At 61.8% G+C, this 19,280-nt stretch overlaps 6 protein-coding genes across 6 annotated transcripts, besides 1 other annotated feature; all 6 read right to left on the minus strand.

Annotated features, from left to right (window-relative positions):
- Positions 1-51: 51 nt before the first annotated feature.
- Positions 52-852, minus strand: LPMP_010200 (phosphotyrosine protein phosphatase, putative; the record flags this gene model as incomplete). Its single annotated transcript, XM_010698361.1, has 1 exon — positions 52-852. One exon carries the CDS (start codon positions 850-852, stop codon positions 52-54), a length of 801 nt encoding a protein of 266 aa, XP_010696663.1.
- Positions 853-1,568: 716 nt separating this feature from the next.
- Positions 1,569-4,229, minus strand: LPMP_010210 (hypothetical protein; the record flags this gene model as incomplete). The annotated part of the gene is made up of 1 exon (XM_010698362.1): positions 1,569-4,229. One exon carries the CDS (start codon positions 4,227-4,229, stop codon positions 1,569-1,571), a length of 2,661 nt encoding a protein of 886 aa, XP_010696664.1.
- Positions 4,230-5,993: 1,764 nt separating this feature from the next.
- Positions 5,994-6,583: a repeat region.
- A 1,867-nt stretch (positions 6,584-8,450) lies between these two features.
- Positions 8,451-9,464, minus strand: LPMP_010220 (cyclophilin 12, putative; the record flags this gene model as incomplete). Its single annotated transcript, XM_010698363.1, has 1 exon — positions 8,451-9,464. One exon carries the CDS (start codon positions 9,462-9,464, stop codon positions 8,451-8,453), a length of 1,014 nt encoding a protein of 337 aa, XP_010696665.1.
- A 1,453-nt stretch (positions 9,465-10,917) lies between these two features.
- Positions 10,918-11,334, minus strand: LPMP_010230 (hypothetical protein; the record flags this gene model as incomplete). Its single annotated transcript, XM_010698364.1, has 1 exon — positions 10,918-11,334. One exon carries the CDS (start codon positions 11,332-11,334, stop codon positions 10,918-10,920), a length of 417 nt encoding a protein of 138 aa, XP_010696666.1.
- A 1,209-nt stretch (positions 11,335-12,543) lies between these two features.
- Positions 12,544-14,742, minus strand: LPMP_010240 (DNA excision/repair protein SNF2, putative; the record flags this gene model as incomplete). Its single annotated transcript, XM_010698365.1, has 1 exon — positions 12,544-14,742. One exon carries the CDS (start codon positions 14,740-14,742, stop codon positions 12,544-12,546), a length of 2,199 nt encoding a protein of 732 aa, XP_010696667.1.
- Positions 14,743-16,061: 1,319 nt separating this feature from the next.
- LPMP_010250 (hypothetical protein) lies at positions 16,062-18,554 on the minus strand (the record flags this gene model as incomplete). The annotated part of the gene is made up of 1 exon (XM_010698366.1): positions 16,062-18,554. One exon carries the CDS (start codon positions 18,552-18,554, stop codon positions 16,062-16,064), a length of 2,493 nt encoding a protein of 830 aa, XP_010696668.1.
- Positions 18,555-19,280: the final 726 nt, after the last annotated feature.

Consider the following 19,280-nt stretch of genomic DNA (forward strand, 5'->3'; position numbering starts at 1 on the left):
GCCATCATCACCACCGGCAAGCTCGCAGCAGCGCTCTGGGTGGGCTTGAGGTCAGCACCCCGTCGCCGCAGCCTTCTCATAGGCAGCCACGGTGGACTCATCGAGCATCGTCTCGCCGTACTCCCGCTCCAAGTCACGGACAAGCGCAAGGGCCAGGGAGCCGAGTAGATCACGTGCTCGCCGAAACCGCGCCTTCTGTTCGGCCTCCGTCTCTAGGGCAAATCGGTGGGCTAGCGCTGGAACCTCCCACCGCCGCTGCACTCGGCACGCCTTGCGCAGCTCGTGGGGCTGCACACGCATAAAGAGTGGCTCGCCCTCGTACAGGTGATCCTGCAGCTTTCGTGTCGAGCGTTCGTGGTAGATGGCGGGGTCACGCGGACTCCACAACGTCCAGCTCTGACGACCGTCCGCCGTGTCATGCGCCACCGTCCAGTGCGCCGGCACCGGCAACGCCAGCAGTGGATCAGAAAAAGTCAAAGTGGAAGACGAGAACGACGCCGATAACCCGGTGCCGCCAATCATACTCTGCTGAGCAGCCTGCGTGTCGGTGTAACGACGTTGATAGTAGTCACTCGTCCGCTCTGTGTAGGGGGCATCCACGCTGACGTAGACGTCGTACGTTCCGCGCTGCCGACACGCGCCAGCCAGGGAAGACGAGGACTGCTGGCTGACATGGATGCCCACCTCTGCCATGGTCGCCACCGCCAATGGGTGCACGGTGCCAAGGTGGTGCACACCCCCGCTGCAGACAAAAAGACGGCCACCAGTGAAGGCCCGCAAGAACGCCTCGGCCATCTGCGTCCGCGCCCTGTTCGTTACGCCAGCAACCAGAACGCCGCGGCAGCTGCTCATTTGGCTCGGTGCGCTGCGGGTGTGTTGATCGGCAGCGGTATACGTACTTGGTGTAGGTCGATCCACACAGAGAGAGAGGGGGGAGAAAAGAGATCGGGGGAAAGAGGCAAGGAAGTGGAGGTCGAAGACCTAGGCGACTTGCGTGCCGACACCAGCTCATCACGCACTGGAGGGGGAGGGAGGGAAGGGGGGGCACGCGAGCGCACCTACACACCGGAACCAACAACACGCGTAGGGGCCGTAACGGTGCAACACACTCACAAAGCGGTAAAGAGGAGGGGAAAAGGTCACAGGGAGGCGCTGTGTCTTTAGGAGCCGTGCTGACGGCAGTGAGGGCGATGCCTGTCTGTCTGTCATTGCGCTTAAAATATGCGCCGCTGAAGAGGGAGAAGAGTTATGGCGTGAAAAACAACTGCGAAAGGGGGGAGTGAGAGAGCGACTGACTTCGCCGAGGTTGTGGTTGTCGCCGTCTGCGTCATATCGGATACACGTGAACACAGAGAGAGAGAGAGAGAGAGAGAGAGACATATGCACTGAGAGCTTCGGTAAAAGAGGGAGACAAGAGCGGCGCAAGGGGGCGAGGAAAGGAAGTAGGATGGGACCGCTGGAGAGGGAAAGGGCAACCGTCCACATTTGGCCTTTTCTCTTCCTGGGTCAGCCGCGCTTTCCTTCGGGCGCTGTCGCGCGACTCTATGCGGCACCCGCCTTCTTCCTGCTTAGGATTCAGTAGTGGGTAGTCGCACCGTAACGTCGATGTAGCCAGCCTTGATGGACTTGACCTTCACGACTGCCGTCAGGAACGCGTCAGTGCGGAGGTCCTCCATGACGGCAGGGTATAGCGATTGATGGCCGCGCTTGCTGTGCTTCCCCTGCCCCGTCACGATGCGAAGTCGGCCAATACGATGGCGCTGGCAGACGCGGATGCGACGGACCAGCACGTCGTGCACCTCCGTGGCATGGAAACCATGGAGGTCGAGGGTACTGGTGGGATTTGTGCGCAGCCGCTCCTGCTCCAGGGCGAGCATCGCCAAGCGGTTCAGTCGGTTGTACTCGAGATCGAGTCGACGGCCCTCGCTGCTGAGTATCTTCGCCGTTCTGCCGTCCCCGCTTAAAAAAGCGGCGGTGGCCTGGCCCAGGACAAGGAGACGCTGTCTGTTCACCAGGTAGGCCTGCTCCCGCACCCGCCGCCAGTCGCCAAACTCGAGTATCTCTTTCTCCGCTGCCCGATAGGCGTTGTAGGCCTCTGCACTCGTTTCCACCTCCGCCGTAAGCGCACCATTGGCGCTGCTGCCGTCGTCCCCTGCCACCTCTGCCCTTGCCGTTGCAAGATGAGGCGGCTGCCACTCCACTGTCGCTGTTGCAGCAGTCTTCGCAGGTGCCGCTGCCGCCGCCGCGACAGAGTCGAGGGAGAGCAGTTCCTCCGTCAGCGCATTCAGAGCCGCTGTCGCGCGACTCCACTGACGGTCTGCGGCGCAGTAGGCACTCCGCACCACCTCCGTGTCAAGGCTGGGGAACATCACGCACAGCTTCTCTACGCGGAGCTGATCGACGGGCGCCATAGTCGCCGTGCTCCCACTCCAGATGGCTGACCGAGTCACGTTCTCCTGCGCGCAGAGAAGCACACTGTACGCCTCTTCAAAGGCGCCGTGGTGTTGCGACAGCACCGCCTCCACTGCCGCCGGCTCGACCGCTGGGAAGAGGGAGAGAAGCGTCAGTAAAGCATTCTGGCGCTCTAGCACCACCGCCGCCTCGCGCTCCTCCGCCTCTTCGGCCGCCGCCAACGCAAGCACGCTGGCCACGTTGCTCACCTCGGCTACTGTCGGGGCGTCACCAAAATGGCTGATAATATCGCTGGCGTGGATCAGGTCTCCGCCGCTCGCGCGCAGCGCCTGCAACACGACCACCGGCTCGACATTAGGAAACGCCTCGAGCAGCCCGAGGAAGACTTGCATCTCAGAGGCGCTGCTGAGGTAGTCGTCGTCGCTTTTATGAGCTGCACCGGCATCATCAGTGGGCCGCAGCGCTTCCGGAAGCGCCGCCAAGTCCTCCACGGACGGCAGCGCTAGTGACAGTGATTGGCCGCCCGTGGAGGACTTGTCGCGGCCTGGCCCTGGCGTTGCTGCCGTTTGTGGGCGGCTGCCCTGCAAGCGGCACTTTGACTTGTCGGCGTACGGCGACTCCCTCCGCTCGCCGGCCACGTCCGCCGTCGACCCTGGCAAACCGATGCGCGCAAGTAGCGTGGCTTGATACTCTTCCTCCGTTTCGTGGCGGTAACGGCACTCGTCAGCGCTGTAGCGGCAGCGGCGATTGAGGAAATGCACGCAGACATCCGCGTCACGGTCGGCGTGGACGCAGGCATCGCCGAACTTGCAGTTGCCGAATTGCGCGATGCATGGGTGACGAGCACGACCGCGACGCGCAGCGGCAGTCGCTGCAGAAGAGGATAGCGTCGATGAAGAGATCGGTGGTTGTGGTGGTAGAGAGGGCTGCACAGCACTAGCGCAGCCCTTCACCAGATCGCGAAACGGCGTCGGATGCGCCACTGCTACCGCCTCTGGACCCAACCCCACGGTGCGAGCTCCTGCTGCGTCGACCTCCTCGCTACCCCCAGTCTCCTCCACCTTGCGCTCGAACGTGCACAACAGCGGCGGCAGCATCGGATCCGTGTGTGATGGAACGGATCCGCGAATGCGATTGAAATCGGATCCCATACCTAGCGAAGCTGCTGGCGATCGGTGCACCACGTCGCCACCGTCGTACTCTCCATCACCGTCGCGTGTGGGGGTGTCGGCCTGGTCTCCTATAAGCTCGGCCGTCTGCACTTTCGACCCCATTCCAGCCACGGCGTGCACGCGGTACATCGAGTCACCGCTTCGCAGCACTGGCGCCAAGTCCTCATCCTTCGGAGAGCCCCACACATAATCGCGAACATCAACGCCGTCGATCGTGTGGTGGTGGTGGCATGCACTCCCGTACACGCAGCAGCCTTGGAAGTGTTGCACGCAGATGTCGCCGGGGAGACCCCTGAGCGCGCAGTACTGCCCAAACTGGCATGAGCCGAACTGCACAACACACGGGTGACGCCGCGCTCGCTGCCGACGCAGGGCCTCAGCAGCTGGAGAAGAACTACCAAAGAGAGACGAGGTCGGCGGCGGCTTCGTTCGGTGCAATGATGGGATGGCTGCAGAGGCTGTGCTGGTCGACGTGCACACTCGCGGCTGCTGCTTCTGCTGATCACGCTGCCGCTCCAGAATGCGCAGTGCCACGTCTACGTTGTTGCCGGCATCCTTGAGGGCTTGCGTAGCCTTGGCTTTGCCGAATCCCCTCGCTTTCAGTCGTGCCACGTTGTCCTGTTCACCGCTGCCGCCACGCTTCATACTTCCGCCACTCACCGAAGGTAAACACGCGCGCACACGCAGAGAGAGAGAGAGACCTCCGTCAGCCTCGCAGCTTTCTCTCTCACGTTGTCCAAAGACCGCCACGTCAAGGATATGCGACGGGCAGCTGATCGCTTGGCCTCCTTATTCCTGTTCTCTCTCTCTCTCCTGAAATAGCTATACGAATTCAGCAGTGGGACCCCACCCTGCTCGGCCCCGTACTGCGGAAAAGGACAAGCGCTTGCGTGCGCCCAACGAGGGGAAGAAGAAGGGTGAAGAAGCAGATAGATGCGTAGAGGGGCGACCAGGTGTAAGAGGAGAAATTGGGATCAAACACCCCCTCCCCCCCCTCCCGTTACCCCCACAGTGCTCGCGCGCGCGCGAGGACAGGTATTACGTTCATGCAGAAGCGCGAGGGAGAGGAGGACTTGTAGTACTAGACAGTCCTCTCAGCCACTATCGTCGTCGCCAACAGCACCGACTCATCGCTAACCGGGCGTAGGACTTTATGGGGCACACACGGTCTCCTCCTCCCCCCCTCCCCTCGCTTTTGATCGCTGTCGTCATCTCTGGGCTGCTGTTGTGGCAGTGCACACACACACGCACGTACAGACGTGCAGCCATCATTTAAGAGTGGATGAGAGGAGGGGAAGTGAGACAGCTGAGGGGATGGACGGTGTATGCCTCCGGATTCAGGGCCACTACCACCACCCCACCCTCTTCCCCATCCGCTCGTGCCTCTCCAATCCACCTCATCTCACCTGCTCCTCCACTCGTCATAGGAGAGAGGCACGGCAACCACACACACGCCTTCGAGCATACTCGCGTACATCTCACCTGTGCAGCCACACCCCGCCTCACCCCAGTCACACCAACATCAACAACACAACTCCTCCTTTCGCATCCTGCACACTTGCAAGCGTGTCCATGGGGGAGCGAGAGAGGGGGAGAGAGAGCGAGACAGGCATGAGGACCGGCACGGAGGAAGAAGGGGATAGGAGAGAACACGAGTCGGGAGATGGACAGTAGCGGCGGCAACGATGGCGATCGCCACCCCCCCCCCCCGGGCACGTTGCTGTCAGAAGGAATCGGCATGTGTACATTGGGTGTACCAGTCCACCACACACGATGCGCGGCTCGTGGCAAACGTACGCGCACAGCGAGGGAAAACAATACGCTGGATGAAACAGAAGAGAGAACAAGAGGTGCAGGTGGCGCAGATGAGCAGGGGAGGAGGGGAGGAGGAGCTAACGGCACCGCCAACACACAAAGGAGCGTGGGCACACACACACACACACACACACACACACACACACACACACACACACCGGTCCGCGCCGCTAAGTTCGCGTATCCGCCGCCGCCCTCCTCCCCCTCTTCCGTATCCTCCCCGCAGCTCAGGCGCCAAACGGGTTCGCACTTCAGCAAGGAAGTCCGCCACATCCTTGACTGTTTCGCATGTTTGCCCCTGATGGTGATGCGCGTGCTGAGCAGCGCCACGTGCGGCACACAGGGCGGCGGCGCTGGAGGATCATCGCGGGTGGTGCAGAAGTGCGCCGGCAACCCACCCCCGCACCACACGCTACGCGCTGCACAATGCACATCACCGCCGACGCAGCCTAGAGAAAACTACTCAAGCCCAGGTGCACACGGCTCCTCCTCCGTCGGCGTGTGCGTCAGCGTCACTCACAAAACGTACAGGGGAGAAACAGGGAGGTAGCCAGGAGTGACGCAGCACACCCTCGCCAGGGTACGTCGCATTCTTTTCCAGCGTGCCCACTCATCACTCGCACATGACAGGAGGCCAAACGCCTCCCCACTCTAGCCCGACAACACATCGCAGGCCCACCCGCGCGGTGCGAAGCAGCCGTAGACACGCGGCACAGCAGTACCGCGACGCAGTCATCGGTGCACGGCCCCTGCCTCAAGTGGTGCCCACCCACCCCCGCTCCGCAGGCTGCCCCGCAGCCGCACCCGCATCATGCCGGTCGCCACCTGGTGCACGCCTCGGGGTGGCCCGGGCTCCCCCACGCCAGTGGGCTGTGAGGGCCCGGTGAGATGCGCTCGAGTCACGCCGACACTCTGCCGACCATGCGGGTGGCGCAAGCGTGGTCACGGTCGCAGGTCGCTCCGACACCACGTCATCCGGGCCCTGGCCGCCGACATCCGTGGCGGTCAGTCGCTCTGATCCCCGCCCCCCTCCCACCCCCCCTAGGCCGTAGGTGCGGGGCCCTGGCACTCCCAGAGGCGGCTCGGCATTGGCAGGGATGGGGGGCTGCGGGTGGCTTCGCCACACAGAGAGAGAGTGGGAGTGGCGGGCCCTGGCGATGCCACGCGCTTAGGTGTCTCCCCCCCTTCCTCAGGCTGGGGTTCATCACGTTGAGGTGAAAAGGAAGTAGCGCTGCCATCTACGTCGGTATGAGAGACGGCACCGCAACAAGGCAAAGGACGCACGTAAGCAGCGCAAGTGCACGCTCAGTCCGTGTGGGCAGCAGACGTCCACGGGCAGCACCCCTCCCCCATCCCGCCGGCGCGCCTGAACCATTTCACAAAGCCATCGTGTGTGTCCCCGTGCTCGACGGATCAGCGGTGGTTGCCACACGCTCACCAAGTGCATCTGTCTCCGCAGGACATATCAATGAAGTAGACGCAGCGATGGAGAGTGTAGCGTGGCAGGCAGCGCACCAAACAATCCCTTTTGAGCTCGCAGAACTCTCCACCATCGCATGCTCGCGGTAGAGTAGGCGCACTGAAGTGCTCGTCGTGGTCGTGAGAACAATCGAAACACGTAGGGGTGATATTTCCCAGCACTACGTGACGTGCTTGCATGTACGTCATCGTATCCAACTCCGCGCCATTCGAGAATGTGCGGTGTGCGAGCCGCCGGCTTAAGCACTGTCCACCCAACAGCCATCCATCGCAACGAGAGGTGGAGCAGCGATTACGCGGAGTGTCGGCATCGGCATACAGAGCGGACGAAGGGGGGATCGCTGGAGAGCAAGGAAGGGTGAGCAAGGGGATAACGAGAGAGACCGAGTGAGAGAGACGAGAGGAGGGGGAAGGAGGGAGCGAGAGAAACAACCGCCCACCCAGTAGAGGAAGACGCAAACGCCATCACAGGTTTGCAGAAGGAGCAAGGAGGAGACGGAGCAGAGAGAGGGGGGAGAGACACCGTACAGGGAATGCGGTGGAGTGGTGTGCTGGGGGAGGGAGGAGGGGGGATAACGGTGACTCCAGGTAAAGAGAGCTCCCCACCACCACCACCACCTCCTCCTCCACCCGCTCCCCGCTCGCATAGAAGGAGAGAGGAAAGCCAAGCTGGGCCCAAGTGGACGCTGTGTAGCCGCTTTGTTGCCTTCCTCCTCTTAGCAACCGCCGCCCCGCCGTAGGCTTTTGGGGGCGTGCCTGTATGAGCGAGCGTATAGCGAGGAGGGAAACGAAGCTCCAGTGGCCATGTTGTTTAGCGTCTTGTTGTACTCCTCTTGATGAGCGTGGAGGCCAGAGAGGGAGAGGGAGAGGGAGAGGGAGAGGAAGAGGGAGAGAGGTGGGGGATCCGTGGGCTGACAGAGTGGGGGAGACGAAGCCAGAGGAGGGAGCGTTGTCGCTATCGTTGTTGCTGCCGCTAGCGCTGTCCGCACAGGCGGATAGCGCGATGCAGAGAGAGAGAGAGAGTGAGAGAGACGAACAGACAGAGTGCGATGATGACGGAGTGCGCTTCGGTGTAGTGAGTTGGGGTGCCCTAGTAGTACATCGAACACGAACAGACAGAGAAAAGAGAGAGCACGAGCGAGGGAATGGGCGCCACGTGTGAACTCGAGTCACACACACACACACACACACACACACACACACACACACAACCACACAGAGAGCGGACAAGCGAGAAACAAGTGAGGAGGAGGAAGAGAGATGGGGGGCGGAGGGGGGGTGGCTCTCGCAACTCGGATGGTGGTCGAAGAGAGAGGGGAAGGCACACGTGACAACAAAGGCCCGCCATGATGCGAGAAGGACAGCGTCGAGCCGCGGAACCACACACACACACGCATGCACGTACAAACAGAGGCCGCCACACGCTACACCCCTCTGTGAAGGGGGGGAGCGGAGAGGAGGCGGCGGTGCTGCCGTCCTCATGCTGACCGCCGTTCTGCCACCCACAATCGTCCGGTATTGGCTTGACCTTGAGCAGGCCCGACTCCCTCGCGAGTCCCCACCCTTCTCTCCCTACGCAGCAGTGTCAAGCACATCGCAGTCAGTGATGACGATCTCCGCTTTCGGGGATTGGTTGTGGCGCACTTCTACCGCGTGGATCGCATCCACCACGTGCATGCCATCCATGACTCGACCAAAGGCGACATACTTGCCGTTCATCCACGACATGGGCCGACGCGTGATGTAGAAGGTGGAGCTGTTCGTGTGCGGGCCGTCGTTGCACATGCCGAGGATTCCATCCGCATCGTGGGGAACGGCGTAGGTCTCATCTGGGAAGCAGCGGCCGTAGCACGAGTAGCCGCCATTGCCGGAGTGTGCTCCGGTCACGTCTCCCCCCATCACCCACGCATCCTTTAAAGTCCGGAAGAACGTAGTCCCCTTGTAGCCAATGTGGTACGACTGCTGCGCTGGCAGCGGGTCGAGGGCGCTGTTAGGCGAGACCGTGTCGCCCATGGCCACCGTGGTGCCACGGCACAGCTCGCAGAAGTTCTTGCACGTCAACGGTGCCACAGCTGTGTACAGCTCAAACCAAATCCTCCCCACCGCCATACCGCTCACCGACACGTCCATCCAGCAGTACTGCCGGCCACGCGATGCGAGGAAGGCGCGCCACGCACGCTGCCCTTGCGCGGTGTAGTAGTCCTCTGTGGCATCGGGCCGATAGTGCGTGTGACTCGCGATGTTGTGTAGGAACATCTCTGCAGTAAGAAGGCGCTGTGGCTCGCCATCGCTGCCGTGCTTCACCACCACTACCGCGGCTGGCTCGCTAGAGGCCGCGGACGCCGTGGTAGCTGGCTCACCGCCCCGAGAAGATGAGTTATCGGCAGGCTGTTGCTGTGACGGCAGCTGCCCCACAGATGCCCACGCGTCCCGTCGTTCGAAAAAATCTCGTGGAGCCTCTAGCGTCACTGTGACCGCATAGGACTCAGGGAGCTTCTCATTCACGTACGCTGCCGCCTCTGCGCACCGCTGAAAGTCCGCCGCCTTGACGAGCCCGTAGACGGTGAATGAGGTGACGCCCGTCATGGTGGTGGTGACGATGACGCCTGGCCCTGAGCACACAAATGCACGCACACGGAGAAGCGCAAAGGCTGCGGTGATGGCCGTAACGGGGGGAGCGGGGCCGGCGGAATGCGAATGAAGGTGTGCGTGTGTGGGGGGGGGGGGGTCACTTTCGCTCTGCGCGAGCACCTTCTTTCCTTCGCTGGCGTGAGAGAGAAGAGAGGGTGGAAAGAGAGCGAAAGTGCAGCGGAGGTGCGAGAGAGAAACGGTCTGTCACCAGAGTGGCACACGTATAGCCGCACAACCCGGTAAGGAAAGCGTGTGTGTGGGTGTGTGGGTGTGACCGCACCACTGGCACCGAGCCGCGTGACTCAAGGTGATGTTGAGGTGCGGTCTGCATAATGTCTGGGTTGCTACTCACGAGGGTGCTGAGCGCTATTCCTTCCTCCGACTTTCTCGCGTCTCACCCGATCCCGCTTTTTGGGGGCGTCAGGTAAGCGGAGTCACGACGAAGTCTGTCGGCTGGATAACCGGGTGTGGATTCCCTACAACTGGCTGAGGTCACGTAAGAGGGGTTGGAGTATGCGCTGGTTGATTTCGGTGTTACTTACATGGCTCCGAGAGCGGCCCTCGCAAAGCGCGAAAGGCGCGGAGGTATTATCCACATGTGCACAGAGCTCTGCTCCCGGAGGACGAGAAAGGTGGTGAGGGCTCCAAAGCACATGCAACAGCCTGCAGCTCTGCAGTGTTGATACTGTCAGTTTGGGGGGAGGGGGTCTACACCCCCCCCCTCCCTTCCTTCCCCAGCGTGATCTCAGTACAACAGCCTGTTTTGTGCATTCCTTGACGAACGCAGCCCCTCCCCTCCCCACACGCACACCTCTGCTGCTTCGCTCCTTTCATTATCCGCTTGGTGCGTGAAAGGGGGAGGAGAAGAGGGGGAGGAGGGGGAGGGCAAAGTGCGCCACCCTTCACCACCCCCCTCACACTGTGGAGAAGGCGTGAAACGGCACACCACAGCACGACGTAAAGCAAAAAAAAAAAGCCGAAGAGCAACGCGGAGGTGTCATCGAAGCACACGAGCAGACAGGGAAAAAAATGCGACAGCGGCTCACCACCCCACTCCACACATCCACGACACGAACAAAAGGAAAACAGCAGAGAAGAGAAGGGGGAGAGAGAGAGATGGTGACTGGCGGCGGTGCAAGCACCTCCAGAGAGAACACACACGCACCCAGAGAGGGTGAAAAACAAGCGTTGGTAGAGGGAGGGAGAACAAACAGCAGCGAAGTAATCACCACAGCGCAGAAGACGACAAAGCACACCGTATCCGGTCGAACATTTTTAAGCTGACAATTTTGAGCCTTCTCTCATGTTGCTCTTCTTCAGCTGTGTATCAGCACAACACACAAGTCTGTCAACCAAGAGCCACCAAACACACCTCACCCACTCGAGATGTCGCGGCACCGAAAGCTTGCTATACGTGATTGCCCTTCTCGGAAAAGTTGCGGAGTTGCTGCTTCAACCGGGAGTAGCGCGCCTTTCCCTCGGGGCCTCCGTTGCAGTACACGCTGAGCCCGCTCCCCAGCAGCGACGGCGCGCCCCCAGATACTACCGCGAGCAATAGGACTGCTGACGCGAACCAGTAGTGAGTGCGCAGGAGCTCCGCGACGTCATCTGAGAGGGCTCTATCCACTGGGGGGGCTCGGAAGCTCCACCTCACGCTCCCCCATAGCCCTGAGAAGCTGCCGCTGTTGCTTGGCATGGCGACAGTGGCGGCATGGGGATCGCTCTTCTCGGCGGTGAAGGCGTCGTAGAGCACGGGGTAGGCGTACTGGGTGATGCTCAGGCCACCCACAAACTGAAAGAGAATCTGAGGTGCCGTGCGGTACATCGGGCACAGGAAAAGAAAAGGAGGCTTCCTTTCGAGTGTATATCAGTGTGGGTGGGTGGGTGTAGGGGGGGGGGGTGAAAGGAGGAGAGGGGGGGTGCAGAGAAGAGGAGGAGGGGGGAAGGTAGTGAGAAGGTGGCGCGTGTTGATGAGCAGCGGCAGCAGTAACATCCCGCAACAGCCTGGAAGAAAAGGGGAGTGCAGAGAAGGAAGCTGTGCCTACTTCACCCCGTGTGTAGCACAGGTGAAGGCGGTGAGCTACACTGGTTGGGGCAGGGGGAAGGGGGACGTAATAAACAGCCGCTCTTGTACACGGCCACGCACACGTAGGAGGGATTGAGCGAAGGTGACACGGAAAACACACTCACGAGTACACAAACATGAAGGTGTGTGAAGCCGCTTGCGTGCGGGCATGCATGGAGTTACAGCAGCTTGTTGCATATCAACGCTGTCCTCAATGGTCTTTCCTCCCGCATGATTGCCTGTGTGGTAGTCAGAGAGAAGGACCAGCGCCTAAACAGCACGCGTGTGAGGGAAGGCAAACTCAGAGAAGGGGCGGCCTAGAAGCGGTGCGGGTGCGTACACGTGCAGGTCCGCCTGCGCATGCAGAGATGTGCATGCGTGTATAGAGAGAGAGGCACACACACACACACACGCTCGTGTATGCGCAGAGGTGGGGGTGGGGAGAGGGGTGAACAAGTGCGAGGGGAGTCGCGTATCTAACGAGTTAAAGAAACCAAGCGGAGGAAATAAATGAGAGAAAAGAAAGAGAGGGAAAATGGCGGCTGAGGGTGCCACCAGCCGGCCACGCAACACGCCACCACTCCCACCGCCGAGGCAATCGTTGAGCGTACACACACGCACAGAGAAGAGAGACGAGTGAGAGAGGGAGCGGCAGGAGACGAGCTCGGCGGAGCCGCAGCCATCGCTCCACCCGCTACGGGCGATGACTGGCGAAACGGTGTCCTCGCCGTCGGCACTGACCCAAGAGGATAACACATTCGCCCTTCCACTGTCTACGCCGGTGCTAGTTACGTGTGTCGTGGGGGCAGCACTACGAAGGGCGATGTGGCGTCGCCAGCGTGCTCAAGCGAGAGTCACCCAACGAGAGTTGTGGCCATGGTGCCACCTCTGTCTCATCGCCTGCAGTCACCTCAGATAGGCGTGGGACCGCGCGCGAGAGAGAGAGAAGTTCGTGCAGCTCCCACGCTGTCAAAGGGGTGGCAGCATCGTTGCACTGCGGTCGGGTAGAGGTAAAGGAAACGGCGAGCTACTGGCGTACTGAGAGCTCTGCAACTCGGGCTGCGCGGATATCGTCGGCGCGGTCGTCTGTGAAGCCGCTCCGAAGGCCCCCCTAGGATTCGTGGAAGCGCCGTAGCCCTCCCTTTCAACATGCACGCTGGTGAGCGTGTCCTCTTCGTCGACGCGGCAGCGCCGAGAAGCACCATCGCCGCCTTGCGCGTCGTCTGAGCGGCTGCGTACTTGCCCCAGCGTCTGCTGGGACAGCGATGCTTGCGATAACGTTGGTGAGACAGAGTCTGCATGCCCCGTGCGCCCCGACGAGGCCGAAGGCGTGAGCGTCAGGTTTGCTTCATCGCGGCCCGCTGCGCCCGCGTCGACCGCCTCTGTCAGTACGCATGCATTGTCGCTCACGTCGCGCACACCGTCGATCCTGCAGAGCTCCCCGCGCAGTTGCGAGCGGACGCGCCCCGGGTGCAGCAGCTCCAGCTGCTCTGCTGTGCTGCTCTGCTCAACATCATCCATGACAAACATGCTGCGCAGCTGCAGGCGCGTGAAGTAGCGGTAGAGCTCTCCATCAGCACCTGGCTCCGGAGGCCGACTGCCCTCTCCGCCGCTGCTGCCCTTCGTGGACTGCAGCGCTGCCATGCGCTTGAAAATTTGATTGCGGTACACCTTCTCCTCGACCGTTCCGCACGTCACCAGGCGGAAGACGACGACGTTGCGCTGCTGGCCAATGCGGTGGACGCGGTCCACAGCCTGGGCATCCGCAGACGGGTTCCAGCTGGGGTCGAGCAGCACCACCGCCGAGGCGGCGCTAAAGGTGAGCCCGACACCGCCAACCTGCGTCGTGAGTAGACACACCCACACGTCCGTGTTGCTGTTGAAACGGTCAACCTCGGCGCAGCGGCGCTCGCTCGGCGTGCCGCCGTCCACCTGTGTGTGTGTCAGTCGCCACTCACGCAGGAGGAAACTGAGGAGGTGCAGAAGTCGCTTTGAGCGCGAGAAGACGAGCGTCTTGCGCCGCTCCGAGACGCAGCGGAGAATCAGCTGCAGTGCCACCCACAGCTTTGCGCCACCAAAGATATCGCCAATCTCTGCCACGGGGGCCTCGTACGGGTTGTGCGCGAGGGCCGCTGCGAAGGCCTCGTCGACGAGGCTCAACCAGGGATGGTTGCAGATCTGCAACAGCATTGTCAGGAGAAGCAAGGGATTCGTTGATGCACTGGCAGTAGTGGCAGCACCTGACGGGCCGCCACTGCCTAGCTTAGCCTTTTCCGTGTCCACACCATCCTCGCCAGCGGTGACCTCTGTGAGGTCCACGTCCGCCGCGCCGTCACGGGCGGACGCCACCTCCTTGGAATCCAAGAAGGCCGTGTACAGCTGCTGCTGCGCGTCCGTCAAGCGCACCCACACGACGACGTCCTCCTTCCTACTCGACAGCACGTCCGCAGCGACGTCCTTCTTTTCGCGGCGCAGCGTGAAGGGGCGAATGGCGGCCTGCAGCTTCGCCAGCGCGTCCGAGGCAGCCGCCCGCTGCGCCGCGCTGGCGTCACGCTGATTACCGCGCAGCAGGGTCGCGCTGATGGTGTTGAATTTCGCCCGGTCCACATCGATTACCGACCCATCGAGGAAGCGAAAGACGCTCCACATGTCATCGAAGGCGTTCATGAGTGGCGTGCCTGTCAGCGCGATCTTGTGCCGTGCGGCGAGGGTCATGGCGCTCTTGAAGACACAGGTGCTGGGGTCCTTTATGAAGTGCGCCTCGTCCAGCACAACGTAGTCCACAAGAGTGGCGCTCATGGCCGCCGCGTCCTGCCGCAGCACGCCATAGGTGGTGAGCAGCACACACGGCAGCCCATAGCGCAGTTTCCGCCACCGCGTCTGCCGCTTTATGCGGGGCTCATTGTGGATGACTTCGACGATCCGTATAAGTGACGCGCCGCCCCACTCTGCGAAAGCGGCCGTCCACATGGAGATCAGCGTCGGGGGGACGACGAGGATCGTCGTCTTGATCATCTGCCGCGCGTAGAGCTGGCCAAGAAAGACAGCCACCTGCACTGTCTTGCCGAGGCCCATCTCATCCGCCAGGAGACAGGCACGGGACTTGCAATGGCGAGCGTAGAGCCACTGAATGCCTGCACGTTGATGCGGGTACAGTCTTTGGTCCATGTCCGGTTGGAGGGAAAGCGTTGGCACTAACGGGGGTGGCGGTGGCGACGTCCCAGTAGGTGCTGGCGCTGCACACCGGGCGTTCTGCTCCTCGTCTGTATCGCTGGCATTGCGATGGCAGCGGTCGGGGCTCACGATACTTTTCTTCGTCGAAGTTGCCGCCGTGTTCACGCACGTTTCGTGCAGCGAGCCAGCGCGCGGCTGACGAGACACCGTGTGCGGGGATATCGAAGAGGAAGCGGTGGTAAAGGGGCCGGACTTGCCATTGCCGCACGGTGTGGGCGGCGTCCAAGAGAGAAGATCGTCCAGGAGGTCGTCGTGCTCCATGGGCCCTTTGCCATCCGTAGTGTGTGTGGGGGGGGGGGGGAGAGTGGGGCACGGTCGTCAGGTACAACCAATGATGAAGGCGCTCTTTCTCGGCCGCAGCCAAGACGAGGAGTCAAGAGAAGGGGAGATGAAGGCGGTGGGTAACTTCGAGAGATGCGGGTGGAGACAGACAGAGGGAGCATACAACAACGCAAACGATCACATGAGTGCTAATCAAGCTCAGCAGCAGTGCACGATGCAGCGCTCGCCGCCATGGTCAAGGCAGCAGACAAGAGCCCAGGAGTGCGTAGCGCTTCTCTTCACCTGCCGTTGTTGTGTTGGTGTTCGGTTTTTCGCATCTTTGGGGAAGGGGGGTGGGGGCGGAGAAGAGGTGCAGCGTCAACGCACACACACACACACACAGACGTCCCTGCCTGCCTGCCTGAAGAGGTAGACTGAAAGGATTGGGGGAGGGGGGAGGACGACGAGTGGTGCCTTGATAAAGTGCTCGGATACCACTCTCACAGCACGCAGATATACACATATGCTTGGGTATGTCTGCACTGGCTGATAGACTTTGGTGTGCGTGGGTGTGTCAGCAGGCTTTATGATTCGCCAGCGCGAGCATCCCTGCTGCACGATCCTGCGGGGGGTGGCTCTGCATGAAGTGTCCTGAATCCCCCCCTTTCCTCTTCCTTCCGCCCTTTATCCGTGCTGGCTTCGTTGGCTGTGGAGAGGGAAGCAAACGGTGAGTGGAGGCGTTGCTTGAGGGACGAGTTGACGGTGACGGGGGGAAGGCGGAGGTAGAGGCAGTGCTACATGCCCACAGCGCAGTGAGAGGCACAAAAAAAAAATTGAAACACCACGGCAGTGAAGTGCCGCCGCCTGCCCTACAGTCCCCTCCCGCTGTCTCACCGACAACGGCGACCACCGCTCGCCAGCGCGTGGTCGCACAATACGGTCCCACGCCCGACCACTCCCACCCCTTCCGCATGTTCTCTCCCACTCCACCTTCAGCCTCCCTCCTCGCTGATGGGCAGCAAGCCGTTGTCGCGTATATAGGAAGATTGGATATGCAGCGTCGAGCTGCGGGAGCGCTGCACCCCGTAGAAGGCGTTCAGCTCAATCGTCGAGCCAATCACCCGCACCTCCTCCCCGGAGCCGCCCTCGAGGAAGAGCCCATTGCCGCCATTGTTCAAGAGGCTCGACCCCTCCAGAACGCCCATGCTGCCCTTGTAGACGACAATGCCGTCCGTCTTGTTCTCCTCCAGTGTTGACTCGCTCACGTAGAAGGACGCCTCCAGCGCTCGCAGGCCCGCCTCGCTCTTCTTCACCTTCGACTGCCGCACCTCAACGCTGGCGCCATTGTGCACATAGATGCCAGCAAAACTGCAAAGCGAGATGAGACACAGGTCCAGTGTGGCGTGCGTGTGCGGTCCGGCGATGATGACGCCGCCGCCAGCGCCACCGTAGAAATGGCAAGCTGTCGCCTGCAGTACCGCGCCATCGCTCACCGAGAGCAGTGGGAGCGCGGGTGCGGTAGAGAAAGTGGAGGACAGAGCAGCGGAAGCCGCAGCGACCATCTGTGTGTCCTTCGCCTCGATTCCCTCCCCCTGCACGAGCACGACACCTTTCAGCTCCACCTGGCTGCGTGCGCCGCGGATGCGGAGCGCCGGCGCCAGCTTCGAGGAAGGCCGCAGCACTACCGCGGCACCTGGGTACGCGCTCGCTAGCTCCACGTGTCCGCAGTTGTCCAGCACCAGCTCCTCGTAGTACACGCCAGGCTGCAGCACGACGCAGTCACCGCTCTGCAGAGCCGCGCACGCCGCTGCATAACGGTTGAGCTGAGAGGACGGCGTCCACGTGTGCACTCGCCTGCGCGCGAGCGGCGTCAGCGCTGGTGGAGGTCGCAAGATCAGCGCACCGCCGTGCGTGGGTGGAGAGTCCAAGGGCCGCGGTGGTGTAGCAGCGGGGGAATCATCGAGAGGCAAGGAAGGGCTGTGCTGGTCAGCATGTGTCCTCACAGTGACAGCCGCAGCTGAAGCCCCTGATGTCGCTTCGCCTCCGCTGTGGCGCGGCGGAGACGGAGGGGATGGCGTGCGAGGCGAGTGTCCACTGCGCCTACTGGTAGATGAGGTGAGCGGCGATACGGTCGTCGTGCGGTACGTCGGGGAGCTGCTTCCGGCCACGCGGTCCCCGCCTCGCTCCGTCGCCGGCAGAGGAGGGGAACCGGTCGACGCTCGCGGAGGCGAGGCCGAGGAGGAGAACAAGGAAGGCTGACGGATGCCTCGTACACACGAACTACGTCGGCGGCTGCTGGAGACTGTTGCATGGGCTTGGTTCACATCACAACTGTGGACAGGAGCGGCAACAGCAGACGGTGTCGGCGGAGCCCCGGCGTAGTGCTCCGGTGGGGACACGATCGCTGCATTAGGCTGAATACGAGCCCTCGTCGACGAGAGGGGGTGGGTGCCAATGCCAGGCGCCGCGTTCTCGTCGTTGCCACCATTATTACTACTGCTGCTGCCACACCAGCGGTCGCGCTCGTGGTTACCGTTGTCGTGTGGAGGCCCATCAACGCCACTGCGCATCGGTTCGGCGTTGTCCTTACTGCCACGGGTGCTGAGGTGGCCTTGGTGGGGCGATCGCTGCGGCACTTCGACGGCAGTTCGGCGCGCCTCCATCCGTGGAGGCACCCATGACGATGCTGCGCCATCGGATGCTGTCAACGCTGAACCTGCCAGACGCCCCCACTCCTCCTCTGCAAGTAGGAGAAAGCGCCGGGCACACTGCGAGAAGAAGTTCAAGAAGACAGCGGTGTGTCGCAGCAGCTCGGTTAGCTCCCTATTGCTGCTGCTGCTGCTGCTGTATCGGCCAGCATTGCCTTCGCCGTCCACCTGGAGCACCAACGCCTCACGGCTCTGCGTACGCCACCGTAGTCGTGGCGTACGCAGAGACGGTGACGGCGCGGACGCCGACAGCATCGCCACACGACCAGCCAGCCGTTCAACATCCACGGAGCACATCTGATCAATCAGCCGTGCCATTTCTCGGTGGCGCTCTGCAGGAGCGGTACCGGCAGCGGTGGCGGTGGCGGGCCCGATCGCCGCACTGCCAGCGCATGGGGAAGGGATGAAGGTGCTAAGTGCCGCCTCACCAGTTGATCGGTCAGCAAAGGATAGGTGAGCGGCTGTAGAAGACGGAGGTGGGGGAACGGGTGCCGATAAAGGCGCCTCGCCAACAGCAGCCGCTGCTGTGGGTGGTGGTGGTGCTGCTGCCACCTCTCGAGTGACCGTCTGCCGCGACGGCACCTCTGCCAGGGGTGCAGCGGAGGCGCCAGTGAACGATGAGTCGGCCGACGCACCACCGCGAGTATACTTCTCGCGCAGTGCCGTTACCATGGCACGCTCGCGCCCTTTGAACTGTTCCAAGATCGCATCGATATCCTTGAGACGCCGCGGGTTGTAGGTGCGGTAGAGCTGCACCAGCTCCTCTCGCACATCCATAATGTCTCTTCTCTCTACCACCCCCTCTCTGAAGGAGAGGTGGGCACAAAACAAACCTCTACTGCACTCACGTGCCTGACTACCGGGTGTGCCTGCCCTTCTCCCTCTCTGAGGCAAGGCCAATGTAAGTCTAAGCAAATCTACGTCTAAGGTGAAGTAGTGGTGTGTGTTGTTGCACGTGTATGTGTGTGTGGGGTGGGGGGGGGGGAGGTGGAGAGAGAGGGAGGGTACACACGTTTGCCTGCGTGATAAATAGTGTATGTGTGCGTGTGTGGGTGGGTGGGTGTGGGTGTGTATGCGAGAGAGAGAGAGAGAGAAGGGACGCAAATAAGCGAAGAGATTGCCGCGGTAGTGGCAAGCACTCGCACTCACATTCACTTACGAACACGAGCACCCGTAGAGACACGCACTCGAGTGAAGCAACACGAGCGCAGCCGAACGAGTGGATAATTCGACCCAAGAGGGAGAGAGAAAAGAACGCGAGCGTGACAGACTGTCTGCGAATGAGTGGGAAGGGGAGGAGCGGTGGTGGGCATTGGGGGGGGGGGGTGAAAGGTATGCAGCGGAGGGAGGGAGGAGGTGCGGCGCCAGCAGCGCTCTCCAGCCCCCCCCCCTCCCTTCACCCACCCACCCACCCGACCACCACACGACGTACTACTATATAGTAGACAGACACGGACGAGACACACGCGGACGGACGAAAGAAAGACGACGACAACAACTACC

This window comes from Leishmania panamensis, assembly GCF_000755165.1.
Source record: "Leishmania panamensis strain MHOM/PA/94/PSC-1 chromosome 1 sequence".
Classification (NCBI taxonomy): Eukaryota; Euglenozoa; class Kinetoplastea; order Trypanosomatida; family Trypanosomatidae; genus Leishmania; species Leishmania panamensis.